The sequence below is a fragment of the Microcaecilia unicolor genome, chromosome 3 (assembly GCF_901765095.1).
Source record: "Microcaecilia unicolor chromosome 3, aMicUni1.1, whole genome shotgun sequence".
NCBI classification, from domain to species: domain Eukaryota; kingdom Metazoa; phylum Chordata; class Amphibia; order Gymnophiona; family Siphonopidae; genus Microcaecilia; species Microcaecilia unicolor.
The window spans coordinates 392,650,808-392,663,282 of record NC_044033.1 but is presented as its reverse complement, the minus strand read 5'-3'; the positions used below and the strand labels follow the sequence as shown (position 1 = coordinate 392,663,282).

Below are 12,475 nucleotides of genomic sequence, written 5' to 3'. Positions count from 1 at the left end.
CGGCGAGGCAATGGGAAAGCAGCGATGCTGTCAAAAAAGCCGCGTTCGATTATACCGTTTTCGCGCTTTTGAGAGATCGCCAGCCATCTCCCGATTTATGTCAGGAAATGGCCGGCGATCACTTTCGAAAATAAGCCTGATTGTGGTACTTTGTTCATTAGGGTTACCTATTTTCTCTGCTAACTAGAAAAAAAAATAATCTTGATTTCTTTTTTGCACAGGTTAAAATAGAAGCCTCCTGGGACTCCACTGTCCACAACTGCATTCAGCTTAGCAAGGGTTCAGGGGCAGATGAACGAGTTTATTTGATTGTGAGAGTGACTGTGCATCTCAGTCATCCAGCAGAAATGCAGCTTGTTCTGCGCAAGCGAATCTGTGTCAATGTCCACGGCAGACAGGTATTATACAACCTTCATCCTTGAGGTGGTAATATGGAGGATATCCAGTTGATTCTACATTGAGTAGAAGTGTTTTGTGATACTTGATACTGATTTCCTTCTGTAAATCATTCTTGGGTTTCTGTTTTTTTCATTTGAAAAAGTAAGGATACAAAAGAAGATAAGATAATTAATAGTTATAACATTTTTGATCCATGCAAATGAAAACCTCACCCTTTCTTCAAACTGCTGTCAAGGTTATCAGCAGAGTTATTTGATGGACCATCATATACAGAGCCATCCTGAGAAATGCTCTGTTAACCTTGCTTAATTCAATCAGTATAATTATAGGTCCAGTCCTAAACATATTTCAGATTTTTAGATGCAACTTTTGTTTTATTGTTATTACTTAGCTTGATAAATACCTCATGTTGCTTCTCTGGCCCAACATGGGATAGTGGTTTTCATTGTTCTGCTTCAGGGACTCAGAGGGGGCATTTTTCCAAGCACCCTGCTGTTCAAGTGGCCTCTGATGCATTTTTGATCCAGGCAGCTTTTCAATGCATTGTGCAATCCTAAGGCATAAGTAACATGTATGTCACTTCTTGGGTGAGTGTCTTATGTATATGGCTTTCTCACTAAAAGCAGTCTTCCAGAACTTGGCATGGGTGACTTAATTGCATCAGTCACTTCAGGGCCCATACCAAGGACGCTTAGCTTACGTATTTATAAGTCACCTGTGTGGAGCTGTATCAGTGCTTTGCTGCTTGTAATTCTCACCGTCATACAACATTCTGGTCACCCAGTCAAAGAAATTAATCAAGTTCATCTGACAAGACCTGCCTTTATTAAAACCAGATCCTGCAAACCATTGGATTTCAGAAACTACACTATCCTCTGTTTTTGTAGCATTTACAATAATGTACTCGCCAGAGATCAGACTAAGCAGCCTGTAGTTCCCAACCACATCTCACCAGTCCTCCAGGACCACTCCCTATTTTAAAGAAGAATTGAAAAAGTCAGATGCCTGAGCCACCACACCAGGCCTTAAGTTCCTTCAGTGTCCTGAGATGTAACCCATTTGGCCCCATCACCTTTATTTTGTTTTGCTAGTTCCTAATGAGCCAATCTTTTGGAAATCGAAGTCTACCTTGCTTCCATTCCTAACTGTGTTTTGTTGAGCAAATCTACTTTACCCTCCTCACCTTTATATATTACCTCCCGTCTTCACCATTGAGTCTGAGAAGTTCCACTTTTGCATGTCTTCTATCGCTAACATTTAAAAAAAAAAAGTGTCCCCATATTTTACTCTATTCATTATTTTTTTCCATTTGCATTTTTGCTCCCCTGATTGCTTTTCCAGCTTTCTTTCATTCTCCAATTATTGTTTGTCTTCCTCTTTTGTGATCTCTTGTGGTTTATAAAGTTTCATTCCTTAGCTTTCCAGCTACTACTTTTGAGAACTTTTCTGCTTACCTTTATTTACTTTCCTAACAGACATGTGTTGCCCTTAAAATATCTCCTTTCAGTTTTGACCACTGCTTTTCTACTTCCCCCACATGTTCTCATCCAGCAAACAACTCCTTGAGGTATTCCCCCTTATTAACAAAGTTTGTTTTCCTGGAGTCTAGGACCCTCACTTTTTAATGGACCTTCTCCACAAGTGTCTTAATATTGTAGTACATCATCTGGTGATGAGTAGGTGGTAGATGATCACCCACTGTAACTTCAGAAACATTCTTCCATTTGTAAGCACCAGGTCCAGTAAGGCCCCCCTCACTTGGGTTCCATTGCCAGGTGCTGAAACAGCTCTCCAATTAGAGAGCACAGGATCTCCCTACTTCTAGATGACATTGCAACAGAGATGTCCTAATCAACATCCTGTATATTGACATAACCAATGCGTAATAATTCTCTTTTCGTATGAATATTATGAATGTCTAAAACTAAATCTCTGTTCACTTCTTTTGCTTGTGAAAGAGGTCTGTATTTCACACCCACTTTAAATAGATGTTCAATTCCCTCTTTCCAGACTAACCCATAGCCACCTACTTACTTTGTAAGTCCTGTAATTTTGTTGCTTTAAAGTTATTTTTGATGTATAACACCATTTCTCCTCCTTATTACCCTGCCCTTCCTGAATAGATTGTAGCTTGGTATAACTGTATCCAAGTCATGGTTCTCTGTGAACCACATCTTCATGACCTCAACTAAATCCACGCCGTCACCTTCATCATAACCTTTAGATGCAGAACCTTATTTCCCTTACTATGGGTTTTAGTATATACTGATTTCTAGATGTTGCCCCCTTTACCCCCCCCCCCCACCACCACCACCACACACACACACACACATTTCTGTCAAGGTATTTAAAGTTTTTTATTTACTTTTACTTACTTTGAGGTTTTGATCATCCATCTCCGATGATCCTAGTTGAAAGCCCTCTTCAGTAGGTTAGCTAGTCTGCTGCAGAAGACTTTGCACCTTCTTTGATAGGTGGATGCCATCTCTGCTCAAGGTTATTAGTATGCCTCTTAAGCTAAGAAATTTCAGCCTGTTGGTTGTCAGAATTAGCTATGAATACCTGAAGCTGTTGAGATACATGCAAAATCTGTCCAGAGAAGAACTTTCCTAACCTTATAATTGCTTCCCTAGTAATTTCAAAATTAAGCCTTGCTGATGTGTCCAAGACTACTACTGAGGAAGCTAGCTTCCCCTTCATGATCAAACTTCTTGTAGTAGAACAATGGTGAGATCTTGGCTCAGACTGACAAGACTCCTATGCCAGTACAGCAGTCCACAAGATGTCTCCAAGTTAACTCGGATCATCTGAAGCTCCCCCTAGACTCGCTTCGTAGTCCTGAAGGACACTTGACCTTACTGCATCTAGTGTGATGGACTCTTCATCTGCTTGTCAGATAGTCATTTCATAGCTAGCAAAATAGTGGGACTGTTGATACAGTGGCCATCTTTCCCTTCCAGTATCTTTTGAGACTTTTATCCAAAGGAAGCAACTGTAAAGACAGCACTAGAAACAAATAGATCTACTTTTGGGGATTTCTCTGGTACTTGTAAGCCAGACTGGCTTCTGTCAGATGAGGATGCTGGGCTCAATGGACTTTGGTCTGAATTTTCTCATGTTAGTCTATAGAGCCCAACAACTAAGGGAGATTTGATCTTCCCTTTTATATTTCTCCATGAGGTAAAGAACTCAGAGAGAAAAGGAAATATTTCACTATCAAAATAAACAGCTCACAGGCCACACAGGATGCTATCACAGCCCAACTGTCATATTGGATTTCCCACCCCCAACTTGCATTCATCCAGTGCTAGTATTTCCAGACCAGACTAGACACAGATTGTCTCTAATGGTTAGATATGTGGAATCCTGAATAGTAGGGCTAAGAAACACCAGACCACAATCACTTTTTCGTAGTTCCTTCCTTGAGTAAAAAGCTAAAACTCTGCTCTGTATTCCATTCTCAGGGTTGGTGCTGGCATAGCAGCCTTTATCTATTTTAAAATAAATAAATCTTATTACTGCCTTGTTCTGTAACTATATGAACAAGGGTGTTTCTTTTCTATTTGTTTTGGGGTTTTTTAATTCTCCCACTGTTTGTTGTATAGTGCTATCCTGATAGTGGAAAGTGTCATTCAGTGGTTAATGGAGGTAGGATTCACACTTTCTCTGCTTCATACTTAACCACTAGATTCCACTGCCAGTCAAATGTCATCCATATTCTGGTGCTTAATGATATGCCAGTGCATGTTATTAATTTATAATTCTTAAAAGAGCTTTCGTAGTACACAGTGGATAGGGCTTTGTGTTTGGAGGTCTTTGAAAATATTATTAATTAAAAGGATAATTTACAGTACATAACCAACAAAGGAATATTCAATTTGTGATATTCTTTTCTTTGTTTCCTTTAGGGTCTTGCTCAGAGTATCTTTAAACGAATGTCCCACCGAAGCACTATTATTGGCTGTGGAGCTACTATTGAAATAGTTTCTAATATCCCAGAAGTGAGTAATTTATTTATTTATTAGGATTGATATATTTATTTATTAGGATTGCACTGAAATCCTCAAGTTTTTGATCAGCTTGGGCTGGAGTGGGTTTCAACAGTAACTCCTGTAGTTGGGAGAGTAGGGCAAGCACAGGTCAGACTCTTTTTAATGGTCTGAGCCTTGAAACTGGCAAGGATGGATCAAGATCAATTATCCATATGTTTTTTTATACCATATTCATATCGTATGCTATGGATGCTGATCTGGTATATCTCAGTGGGGGAGGGGAAGACATTGTAAAGTCTATTACAACAAATAAGATGTTGTAATAATACTATTGGATTGTTGGACAGACTGGATGGGTCATGCAGTTCTTTATTTGCTTTTATTTACGACTAGTAAAAAAGGCCTGTTTCTGACACAAATGAAATGGGCGCTAGCAAGGTTTTCCTCGGCTCCCCTGCAGCCACTCATGTCCAGCGACCCTCCTCTCCCCCTGCGCCCACTGCAGCCACCCATGTCCAGCGACCCCCTGCCCCCCCCCCCCCGCAGCCACCCATGTCCAGCGACCCCCTGCCCCCCCTGCAGCTACCCATGTCCAGCGACCCTCCTCTCTCTCCCCTGCCCCCCTCCAACCACCCATGTCCAGTGACCCTCCTCTCTCCCCTGCCCCCCCCTCCAGCCACCCATGTCCAGCGACCTTCCTCTCTCCCCTGCCCCCCTCAAGCCACCCATGTCCAGCGACCCTCCTCTGGACATGGATCAGCTGTGAGGCATGTTCCCCTCCCCCCCCCCCCCGGGATCTGAAGTTGACATTATAATGGCTACGGTGATGTCAGCCTGATCTGCGGAGCCTAGCAGACCAACTCGAAATGAGCCACGGTCCCAGGCAGCAAGTCAGAACGTTGGAGGTGAGAATTATTATATAGGATGTTAGCTTTGTGTTTAGAGGTTTATGTCAGTGGTTCTCACTCTTTCATGACTACTGTTACCCTTTTGGAGCATTTGAGTTGTTTTTTATACTGCTAGGCTTGGAGAAATTCGGAGTGGCATGATATTTGGGATTGTTTGTCAGTTACAATTTAATTGACAAATAGTAATCATTCACACGTCAGACACTGATTCTGCTGCTGTGTTCAAACCAAATCCAGCAGGAAATGACGACAGTGCTGTGGAGACATCTCACTGGAGGACACAATTCTTGTAGTCATAGGTGCCCCATTTAAGAGGCTTGGGGAGGCTAAGCCTCCTCAGCCCAACCAAGACCTTCCACTGCCTCCTCCCTGTCAGTACTTGCTCGTTTGCCATGCCAGGTCACTGCCTCCTCGAATTCGGGACAGGAACTCCTCGCCCACTCGCTCACATCTTTGCTTACCCCGCCCGCATGACTCGCTACCTCCGTGACTCAGTGACCTTAAATAAAGAGAAACCACTTGCAGGCTATAGAGCTGCTCGTACCACGGCTGCCTCTTTCAGTCCTCCCCAAACAGGAAGTTACATTGTAGGGAGCAGGACCGGGAGAGCCGCTCACAGTTCTAGAATTTCTCACGCAGTCTCTTTATTGTCAGTCAACGAGCAGGGAGGGAGGCAGCGGATTGAGCATGCAGGTGAGCAAAGGATTGAGCAGATGGGCTGCAGGGTGGAGAAGCTCAAAGGTCGAGGTGCCCACGAGAGAGCGAGTGTCCTGGTGGTGGGGAGGAAAAAGAGAGAGATGGGGTGATACTGGAGGTGGGGAACAGAGGAAGGAAAGAAAGAGGCGAGATGATGGAATGGGGTGAAACAGAGGGGTGAAAAGAGAGAGTGTGCAATGTTGGATGGTGACTGGTGAGGGAGGAGAGATAGAGGGAGGAGAAAGAAATGGGGGAGACATAGAGGGGCATAATTGAAAGGGGCGCCCAAATTTTCCTGAGGATGTCCTTGCAGGACATTCCGGCGAAGGGGCGGGGAAACCCGTATTATCGAAACAAAATGGGCATCTATCTTTCGTTTCGATAATATGGTTGGGGATGCCCAAATCTTGACATTTAGGTCGTCCCTAGACTTGGTCATTTCTGATTTTCGGCGATAATGGAAACTAAGGACGCCCATCTCAGAAACGACCAAATGCAAGCCCTTTGGTCGTGGGAGGAGCCAGCATTTGTACTGCACTGGTCCCCCTGACAGGCCAGGACAGCACAGCACATGGGGACACTGCAGTGGACTTCAGAAAAAGCTCCCAAGTACATAGCTCCCTTACCTTGTGTGCTGAGCCCCCCAAAATCTACTACCCACAACTGTACACCACTACCATAGCCCTTAAGGGTGAAGGGGGGCACCTAGATGTGGGTACAGTAGATTTCTGGTGGGTTTTGGAGGGCTCACATTTACCACCACAAGTGTAACAGGTAGGGGGGCATGGGCCTGGGTCCACCTGCCTGAAATGCAGAGACCTGCATACTGCTGCGATGTACCTGAGTATGACATGAGGCTGGCATAGATGCTGCCAAAAATATTTTGAAAAATATTTTTGAGGGTGGGAGGGAGTTAGTGACCACTGGGGAAGTAAGAGGAGGTCATGCCCGATTCCCTCCGATGGTCATCTGGTCAGTTCGGGCACCTTTTCGTGGCTTGGTCGTAACAAAAAAAGGACCAAGTAAAGTCATCCAAGGGCTCATCAAGGACGCCCTTCTTTTTTCGATTATGGGTCGAGGACGCCCATGTTTTAGGCACGCCCAAGTCCCGCCTTCGCTACGCCTCCAACACGCCCCCGGGAACTTTGGTCATCCCTGCGATGGAAAGCAGTTGGGGACGCCCAAAATTGGCTTTCAATTATGCCAATTTGGGCGACCCTGGAAGAAGGACGCCCATCTTCCGATTTATGTCGAAAGATGGGCGTCCTTCTCTTTAGAAAATAACCCTGATAGGGTCAGTGTTGGATGAGGGTAATGATTGTATGGAATGGGGTAAGGAAGACAATGCTGGATGGTGGGGGACAAGATAGACAGTGGGGCAATGTTGGATTGGGGCAGAGAGAGAGGAGATGATGCATGGCAGGTGGAGAAGGACAGGAGATCCTTTAATGCAGAGGGGTGGGAGGGAGAGAACGAGGAGATCCTGGTAAGTGGTTTTCTAAGTCAAAATAAAAGCACATGTTTTGTTTCATGCAGATCTTTTTTGTTTAAACATAACTAAATGGGCTATAAACACCTAATGCAGTCAATTGTTTTTCTTATATTTTGTTCTTGTGATGACTTATACTGTGCCAAAATCTCTATCTGTTCATTAATAAAAGGAGCTCATTGTGAGCACTATCTACCCTAAAGGGTTGTTTTGTGGCTGTATATAAGGAATTGTGATATTATGATCCCTTGTTTCATATTGTTGACTCTGTGTTTTCCATATGGGTGGTATATTTGTGTATTAGGGTCTGCCCATTGTAATATTTACAGTACTGACTTTTCATGCATAATGTTGTTGTTTGAGTCTTCTGAGTTAGGGCTGTTTTGGTACAGTAAGGTTCTAAGTGTGTTTTTGCACAAGTTTGTGCATAGTGTTTTGCAGTTGTGGGATTGTGTGTTGGCCTTATTGAGATGACATCAACACTTTAATTTTAGTTTGTCATAACATCAGACATGGTTTTAGAATATTTTGGAGGATCTGATATTGAATTGTTCCATAGATGTGTATGTTGTTTAGTGTTGGTAAGTGCTTGAAATAATTGGTTTAATATATGATATGTCATTTATGATATATAAATCCATTTTTACATGCACATAGAAGCATTACTTGTCAATAACCAGCAGCCCTTCCTTGGGACTCAGTCTCTTCTCCACCATGACAAATTTATATTCAGAATACAGTGCAAGAAAACTTTCAGTTGCTAACCTTCAATCTCACTAATTAGGATGGTACTTTTCACATTTGGAATGGGACACCCTTGTATCTCTGCATTCTGGTCCAGCATCTTCCTTCCCTCCCCTAGAGTAGATTTTATAGTGATGCAAATTAAAGAGGGTTTTTTACCCTTTCAGGTTCATTGTCTTCGACCAGAATATACTAAACATTGACTTCTGTGCTATAAGTGACTATCTACCCTTCCGGAAATCACTAAAAACCCATCTGTTCAAGCAAGCCTACCCTAATAACCAAGACTAATCCTATGAACCAATCTACCCATCACATATCCAGGAGACAACGACCTAGACCACTTCTCCCACCTAATTTCCCTATGCTTATCCCATGTTCCATCCCCCTTCCACCTCCTCTACCCCTCCTCCAATGCTCACCTACCCTTGCTCATACGTCTCCTAATCCCTTCTCTCTTGCCCATCTCTACCTACTTATTTGTTTTATTATTCTGATATACTTAACTTATTTTTTTCTTCATCAATACTCTGTAATCTCTGTAACTATGTAAGCCGCATTGAACCTGCTCTGAGTGGGAAAGCGCGGGGTGCAAATGTAATAATAAATAAATAAGTCTCTTTGAAAGCCCCTGCTCCACCTATTTTTCTTTCTAAACATCTTGGGACTTGAGACAGGAGGGCCTTTGCTGGGGACCCTCCTCACTCAGAATTTGGGTTCAGATGTCATTGGACAAACTCAGTTAGTCAAAACAACATAAATATAATGTTTAGTATATCTCGATCATATATATTTTTTACTAATTATGTTGCTCATTTCACCTGATGCAAAGCTATATGTATAATTAACCGACATGATGTTAATGTTGGAAGTTGTTTGTTATTTCTGTTGTTCAAAATATAAATCTCAATAAAAATATGTGGGGGAAAAAAAAAAGAAAATGTTTTGGCGCAAAAGCCATGGTGAGCTCTGGACAGTGCTCTTCAGAGAAAATTCTGGAAACACTAAGTGCCGAAGGAATGAATGTAGATTGAGTGAGGAGATACCAAACGATTCTGAGCAAGATTCAAACATGTCATTGGCTGACTGCTCTAGCAATATATTAATTCCTAATCCACAGGAAGAATTCTCATCAAATCAGCCTCAAAATCTGAAAAAAGAATCTTGTCCTTACTCCTCTATTAGATATTCTTGGTTCAACTGCAATGGGGCCATCACAGCCTCATTTGTCTGAGTTTCCAAAATCTGTGTTTGGAAAGCAAAACCATTGCTTCACATCAGGCAATTACAAGACATTTTAATTTTTAGAGTATATTCAGCAGTTAGATACAGTTTTCTGCTTTCCTTATGGACAGTTTTCAGGTTCTAGTGTTTTGAAAGATTCTGCTTTTACTGAAAAAGGAGTCAGGGATTGGAAAAATTAAAAAAAAAAAAAAGCTTCAGAAAGATGTAGATTCTGGTATACATAAGCAGTTATTTGAAAGATGGCGTTTCCTCAAACAATCCAGAGAAGTGGGCTCTATCGCAACACAGCTCTCAGCTTCTCTCAAGAAGTTAGTAGAAGAAAATAGAGACTATGCTGTAAAAATGACTGATTTACTGCTTTACAAACAAAGATACGGACTTGAAATTTTGAACAAGCATTATGCTTATCCTGGACATAATACTGCCAGATGTGCAACTATTCAGCATCTATAACCGCCCTGCAGGATCTCGTCAAAGTTGGCACTGCAAAACTAAAACATATCAGTGTTGTAGAGCACAATTTTCTCTTTCAGATGATACAGTTCACAAGCTGATTCAGGCACACTCTTTTTTTAATAATTGGCTTTGAACTTATTTTACCATTTGCGCTGACAGTGCCAACGTTGAAGAGATCCTGCAGGGCAGTTATAGATGCTGATTAGTTGCAAATCTGGCAGTATTATATCCAGCACAAGCATAATGCTTGTTCAAAATTTCAAGTCCGTATCTTTGTTTGCATGGAAGTTGTTGCGGTCTGAATATTGGTCCAAATATGTTCCGATGAGTCGCGACCAATTTTGATGCACACTTTGAGTCAAGTTGTTTGACTGGATTTTGCATCCATAATGTTAAAATGTATTTCATCAGAATTGGCATCAAAAACTGTACAGGATTTGAATTTTTTAGCCATTCTTATAAATGTGTTTGGATTTTATTAGACCCCCAAAATGGCATTTTGGTAAATGTCGCGCGCTCATGGACTGACAGCCTTTCAGAAAATGGGGTCTAGATCTGCAACTATTGCAGTTAGAGACCTCAAATTTTGGGAAACTTTGTTTAACACCTGACTCGCACAACAGATAAAATTTGAACAAAATTGGAGACATGATGGTGGGAAGGTTTAGACCACTTGGCATGGAATGGCCAGAGGGTTGACGCACAGCAGTCTTTGTCATAGCTCAGATTTTCAATTGGGTTGAATCAAGGGCATTTACCTTGTAGCCATGGTAGCTTTGGTTGTGTGCTTTGAGTTCTTATGCTGAAAGGTGAACTTCTCTACCAATTTCAGCTTTCTTGAAGGGACAGCAGGATTTCCTTGATGACTTCTCCATTCATTGGCCTTTCTGTTCTGTCTGCTAATAAGAAACCTCCTCATAACATAGTGTTGCTACCACCATGCTTCACAGTAGTATTGGTGTTTTCTGGAGATGTGGTTTGTGTCACAGTGCTTTGCATTCAGACCAAACAGTTTTATTTTTCGTTTAGTCAGACTACATGGATAGAGTATGTTCTGAGTGTTCCTTGTCCTACTTCAAACAGGATTCAAAGATGGGCTTTCTTGAGTAATGGCTTCCGTCTTGCTACCCTACCACACAGGCCAGATTTGTGAATTGCTTGGGATATTATCACATGCATATTGGGACCAGTCTTGGTCATGGAAATATGTAGCTTTTTCAGAGCTGCCATTGGCCTCTTAGTTTCTGCCCTGATCAGTCTTTCTTGCTTTATCTTACAGTTTGGATGGATAGCCAGATTTAAGCAGGTCTTTCCCTTCTTAATAATTGTCCTAACTGTGTTCCAAAGAATGGACTTTGCAGTTCTTTTATACTGTTCCCATCCCCTGGTATGTACTTCTTCACAACTTTGTCCTAGAGTTTTCACCAACTCCGTAGTACTCATGGTTGGGTTTTTACTTTGAAATGTACTACCCAATGGAGGAAACCAGTAGAAGCTACAGAATGAATCCTGTAACCATGCAAATCAGTAAACAAGTGGGGCCAGTTCACTAGTGTGTGTTTTTGAAAGTGATTGGTTACACCAGAGCTTAAGTATTAAGAATTGCTACAAGGGGGTGGATACTTATCCAACTAAGCTATTCTATTTCTTATGGATTTTTAGAGTATATTTTCACTTGGCTTTTGTGGGGTAGGATATCTGGATATATCAAACAAACACCATTTTAATGCATTTTTCTTCCAAGTTATAAGGCAACAAAAGCTGAACATTTTAGAAGGAGAAGTAGACTTTCTGTAGCCTCTGTAAATACGACAATTCTATATTAAAGATAATTGCCAAACTGTTTTTCTTTCCTTGCAGGATGCTCAGGGAGCCGAAGATAGAGAAGTGCTAGCAAGTATGGCAGCAAATGTGGAAAATGCAGAATCAGCTGACTCTGCAGCATATATTGAGAAATACTTGCGGAGTGTACTGGCAGTAGAGAACATTCTCACTCTGGATCGTCTGCGCCAGGTTTGATAGTGCAATAAATTTAGAACACCCATTTCTTGGGGGGGGGGGGGGGGAGGGGGAGGGTGTCCTGTCTAATTTAGACCTTGAGAGGTTCCAGACACCAAAGTCCTTCATTCATCTATAATGCAGTCAGCAGCAGTGCAAACACCAACACTGCCTTGCCAATGTTCTGTAGGGATCATTTCCTTGAAAGAAGGGTTGGCCTGTGCAGTCTTGTTCCACTCTGCTGCTAACAGTGGTAATGTAATTTCAGTTTGGATCATGGCTTTCTGTATGTAAACCTGCACTTGATACATTCTACAATATAGAAATGTAATTTAAAAAAAATCAATATAAATTCATTTTCATCTTGCTGTGACAGTCCAGACAAACAGTTATGTTTCCCTACCAGTAGAGGGAGGCAGAGAAACTGAACTCTTCACAATTTCATCACCGGTATAAGGAGAGGTGCAGCCTGGAACTAGTTAGTATTTCTCTGGCTCTAGAACATGATACAGATTAGACTGATGCAACAGGATACTTCTATTCAGGCC

At 41.9% G+C, this 12,475-nt stretch overlaps 1 protein-coding gene across 1 annotated transcript in view; it reads left to right on the top strand.

Annotated features, from left to right (window-relative positions):
- The window catches only part of KIF13B (kinesin family member 13B), a 427,996-nt gene that overhangs the window by 342,418 nt on the left and 73,103 nt on the right, over positions 1–12,475 (top strand). The window contains exons 31-33 of the mRNA XM_030198710.1: positions 222–398; positions 4,308–4,400; positions 11,790–11,942. Of these exons, the coding sequence (XP_030054570.1) occupies positions 222–398; positions 4,308–4,400; positions 11,790–11,942 (423 nt within the window). The remainder of the gene's footprint in view (positions 1–221; positions 399–4,307; positions 4,401–11,789; positions 11,943–12,475) is intronic.